Raw genomic sequence first — 5,422 nt, 5'->3', positions numbered from 1 at the left:
AATTAATATACCCTTGTGCACAAGTGCGCTCGGGTATAAAAACAAAAATGTATACACAATATAAATATATACGGTGGCAAGAATGTCAATAGGGAAGAGGCATTTTGGCAAGTTTTGGCTACTTTACTTTTACAAAATTTTTATCATTTTTTTTTATGAAAATATAGCTTACTCTCTAAAAAAAGCTATGTAAATCAAAATTTCAATGCTTTGAATTTTAACAAATACTGACAAAAATTTTAAACATTTTAAGGGGATTTTTTAGACATGTTTTTGAGAATGCCCATTCAATTCAAAGTGCAAGTTTGAAGTAGCTTGGACTTACCGTTAATTGTTGGCAATTTTTGTGTTCGCGCATTTTCTTCCATGCAAAGTATGTTCGACAATTTTTTTGTATGGAGAAAATGAGCAATACCTTCCAAAAAAAAAAAAAATACCAAAAATCAATGGTAAGTCTAAGCTACTTAAAAAAATTGTTTTTGGGGCAGACTACAGAGAAACTCTTTTTAAATTAATAAAGAAACCGTTGAACCGGCACATTTATACGTCACGGCCTTTAAAAAATATTCAGCGGGACAATGTTCTCAAAATCGGTACTGTCCCGCCAAAATCGGTACGGAATGGTCACCGTATGTATAGTACGTTTTCAATGCATGCATTGTCAAGTATTTTAAAGTAATTTGGTAGAATGGATCAATACATGGACTCTTATTACATTAATCAAGATGATACTTAAAACTTTGATTTTTAAAAGTAATCATACAAAAATAGCCATTTTAATCACAAATTGGGCTTTCGGAATTTTTTGTTAATTTGTTTACGTCACTCGCATCCAATATAAGCTGACAATTTCGATGGATCGTATAGACAAAAACAGCTTGGCATTTCCAGGGAGAACAGGCAAGTTGCATTGCAAGCTAATACTTCTTAGAAAAGTTTGGAGAGAAATGCGGTTTTACAGCAGACACGTCATTTATTGTCCCGAGGGTGCTCCGTTGCCAGGATGAAAGTTAAGGGTTAATTAAAAATGCAGTTTTTATCAAATATTTCCAAGCAATACAAGTATGCAAGTGATTTTTATCTTTATGATTAACTCCGAATGTATATTCACTTAAATTAGTTACTATGGATGCTAAATTCTATTAATAGATCTTTTAGAAAATTGATAAAATATCTTAAATTATATATGTGTTCAAAACTGAATTTTATCAGCTCTAATATAAGAAAACAATACACGAAAATAATATTGTTTATTAAAAAATAAAACAAAAGTAGAACAAAATACTTATTTTAAAGATAAATATCTTGAACAACCGAAATGATACAAACACATAAATGTGTACATATGTATGTATGTAAATACTTGCATACATACAAATGTTCAAGTATTTGTTTATAACAATTAAGAAACAAAAAGCCCATATGTTAAATGTTAAGTATGAGCGCAAATATGTATAGCTTTGCATATATTCTTGTATGCATACATACGAACATTTTGTATAAGAGTGCACCGAAAATGCGAGTCAAGGTTGCCAGAATATTTTTGCAAGCGAAAAGGGAAGTATGCATGACGAAAAAAATGTAGGTATTTTTCGAAATAAGGAACCCTAAAATTTAAGCCGTGAATACTAAAAAAAAAACAAGCATTTTCGAAATTCCGGCTCAGTTATACATAAATACCGCAACGTGAATTTTGCAGTGTGGGTTGATCATCCTCATGGCTTCAGTGCGCAGGCAATTGTCTCACCGTGGAAATGTTTGTGCTGGGCATGGTCCACAGACAGATAAAAAACCGAAAATTTCGTAGCTTGATGTGGTGGAACCATCAAAGCATTCATGTGGCAGCCTGATTTTCGCATTTTTTTTACCTTGAAATAGAGAGAATTTTTTTTAGGTGAGGCTGATGAGTTCTCAATCAACCTAACAAGGATCATGAAATTAAAGACATTAAAGGAAATAAAAAAAATCCACTTATATGCCTAGTTTCCACTTGGCATTGAAATGATAAAAATGACGCACAATTTTCTACTATTAACTAATGGCGTGTGGAAATAGAATTTTTAATGCCCAAATTTGGCATTAAAATTTTTTTGATATTGAATGCCTAGTGGGAATCAGGCGATACACGGTTATTCTAGCGCCGCGGCTAGAAGTTTTCCCGACATTTCCCACTGTCCGACAGCTTGAGGAACCGCCAGCGAAGACGAGACGATAATTTGAATGATGTGTTACTACATATTTATTGGCATAAAAGTAGCTTCAAAATAAAGCCATTATCCTCATATATCAAAATGTTGTTGTTTTATGTAAGTATTTTATTCTCTATCATTTTTATCTGACCATTTTGTAAACACTAGATATCGTATTTGTTGCAAAATTTCCAGCTGGCAGCACCACGGTGAGCATTAAATTCAATAAATTTAATCGACATTTAATCAAGTGTTGTTAGCGAAGAGAGTATGAGTTTTGGGAGAACTGCGAGAGATGGAGCGATTTGAATGAGAGGCACTTAAGCGTTTTGTAATGATTGTGCTGTGCAATAGATGATAAGCAACAATAGCGGTATGCGTGAAAGTAAGCATTGTTAATAAATGTTGTACAAAGTAATCGTATGCGTACACACATATGTATGTATGTATGAATGTATGTATGTATGTGAGTCGATACCCTGCAGAAAAGAATTATCAATTGATAAAAAATAATCCAATTCTAGTTAGATTTTTTGCGGGATTCCTATGAAGTATGTATACAACTTATAGTTAACTAAAAAATGCTAACTTGGAACTAGTTGAAAAGTAATGCAGAAGTCATGCAGACGTAATCGGGTGATTGTTTTCTTTATAGAAGTTGCTATTTAAATATCCCCATACAAATTTTACTTTCAATGCACTTTTTCTCGAAGATTGAAATTGTATATTATCATTTTGAGGTTATGTCTGACGGAATTCGAATATGGGACCACCTACAGCAGAATATTAATTAGTTAATTTAATTAATATGCGAACAAATATGTAATGTTAAATAAAGTAAATAATTAAAAAAGAAAAGATTAAAAAAATACATCGACTTTCCAATTGATATTTCATGTCCAAAAGTAGTTAGTTACAAGTTAGGTAACCATCCTTGACTATTTCGTGGCCATCGCCATAGAAATTTAGTTAGCTTTCCTACCTAACCAGCTTCAAGTTACCGTATAGTTAGACACATTTCCTGCAGGGTACACTGATACACTCTACTAACTTTGTTCATATATTCTTACTTGGTTTTTATTGTTTTTTCTTTCCATTTTAGAACAATGAAATGTGCATGAGTGTTTATTAAAAAGAAACTTTCACTTTCACGCAAATACAAAAAAAAAAACAACTTCATGTTCAACCCATTAGCAAGTGATTATTTATGTGAGCGGTGAAACAGAGCGCAATTTTTTTTTGTGTTCGATTAAAAGAACAATTCATGAACAGACATACATACATACATAGGCAAAAGTTTATTCATGCGTATACAAAAAAAAAAGAAGAAAAATGTTAATGTGAGAATGTGGAAAAAACAAAGAGTCATCAGCAAAAATTGAGTGAGTAATACTACTTTGCCGGTCAGTAGCCGTAGAGCGTTTCAAATGAGCAGACAAGTGGCGGCGAGTGGCTATGCTGCTTTCATCGCGGTTGGGAAGTGCAGAAGATAAAAGTGGCACAAATTTTAGTCAAATTATTTTAGTTCTCCAAAGTTGATAAGGCTAATGATTGATATTACTTAAAATACATAAAAATTAAAGCGAGAAATAAAAATTGGATGTTAAAAGGAAAATATTCTGACGTTATTACTCCATAAAAGTGCATTTCAAAGTATTATAAGCAAATCGAGGAGTGCGAGGAGCAGGGAGTAACGTTGCCTGGCAGTAAACAACAGAAAACTATTAGCCGCCGATTGCAAGTGTTTGCGAAGTGAATTGAACTGACAACTAATTGCATTTACATACACACATACATACATACATAAACACGTATATATGTACATACATATGCATATTTCTACACGCCACTAAAGCACATGCATACACAAAATGTTCTCCACATCCGGTTATGATCGCCTTTATGCCAGAAGTACTTCCGGTTTGGCAAAACTTCTCTGTATGGTAAGCGCGCAGGCCACCCGGCGCAATTGTGATTCAGCAACATACATATGTATCTCATTTCATTTATTTTGTTGCTTTTTTTCTTCTTTTATTTAGCTGTTTGCACTGAGCGGCATTTTATGCATCTTACTAGGCTCAGCGCCACTGACCAACTTGCGCGGCCTCATCTATATGTGTGTAATGGCTTTGGCTTGCCTTAGTAGTGCCATCGTTTATGTGGAGCATTTCTGTGGTATGCGCCATTGTCGGCGCCATCTTTGCAATGCATCCAAGTATGAGTTCTATTTACATGCCACACTGGCAGCAACGTGTTTTGTGGCGTCGTCTGCCGTGTTGACATTGACTTTGGTGACATACTCTTTAGCAGCGGTGAGTTTACATAAAGTTGAAGCACATTTGTATAGGTCTACATACATATTTAAACCACATTTTTACCATTCACAGTTTTTCGGTTATGTCGCCTTTTGCCTGTATGCCTTGGAAGCCTGGTATAACTATAGAAGATATCGTCAACGGGATGTGAGCACACAGACTTAGTTACGAGTGTGTGTGTGTGTGTGAAGGTTGTTGCAGATAACAGTATTTTTGTAATCACAAAGTCGCCAATGTGAGAAGGCATACAATTTTCGGAATAAATTAAAGTTGTTGATTTTTATTAGCGCTCTTAATGCTACTGCTAAGTTAGCGTTGCTGCACTGCCAACGTACTCTGATATTCTGATATTTTAAGAAAGATATACATACATAGATGTACATAGCTTTAGCAAAAAGTAATAACTAATTTCGATGAATTTCAGTTAGTTAATTTTAAGCTGGAAACGTTTGTGAGTCAGTGATTTATTAATCCAAATATTGCGTTGTTATATAAATTTTGTAGTAAAAGATGCATATACAAATGGACTTAAACAAGTTTATACTGGGGTGCTCGATTATTTGGATTTTTTTTTCAGAAAGCAGGTTTCGAGTTATTCGAAAAATTGCAATTAGAAAAAAACCGTTTCCCGATTTTGATATTCAGCCTTACCATGAGTTTCATTTTCCCCGAACCGGTTCACTTTTCACTTTTGATTTTCATGGTTTTACTATGGGCGTATGGCAAATTTTTGGGTGAATTTTTTTTTTCAGGCGAAACTCAGGATAAGGCAGATTATCTACGAAAATAAATAGTTTTTATGTAGTGAAAATTCTTTTATTGGTAGAAGTCATAACCAAATTACAATCAAATTATTATCAGTAAAGATAGATTTTATTTGGAAAAGAGCAAAGCAAAATAAGTTCAAAGTTTTTTAGA

The 5,422-nt window shown here is 33.6% G+C and overlaps 1 protein-coding gene across 1 annotated transcript; it reads left to right on the top strand.

Annotated features, from left to right (window-relative positions):
* Positions 1 to 3,583: 3,583 nt before the first annotated feature.
* LOC108371735 (uncharacterized) lies at positions 3,584 to 5,045 on the top strand. The gene is made up of 3 exons (XM_017627341.1): positions 3,584 to 4,132; positions 4,229 to 4,501; positions 4,577 to 5,045. The coding sequence occupies exons 1-3, from the start codon at positions 4,061 to 4,063 to the stop codon at positions 4,667 to 4,669; spliced, it is 438 nt and encodes a 145-aa protein (XP_017482830.1). The 5' UTR covers positions 3,584 to 4,060; the 3' UTR covers positions 4,670 to 5,045.
* Positions 5,046 to 5,422: the final 377 nt, after the last annotated feature.

The sequence above is a fragment of the Rhagoletis zephyria genome, unplaced genomic scaffold (genome assembly GCF_001687245.7).
Source record: "Rhagoletis zephyria isolate East Lansing unplaced genomic scaffold, Rhagoletis_zephyria_1.1 Rzeph_scaffold_05189, whole genome shotgun sequence".
In the NCBI taxonomy this organism is placed as follows: Eukaryota; Metazoa; Arthropoda; class Insecta; order Diptera; family Tephritidae; genus Rhagoletis; species Rhagoletis zephyria.
Note: the sequence above shows the minus strand (reverse complement) of the source record. Positions and strands in the feature narration are given on the sequence as shown.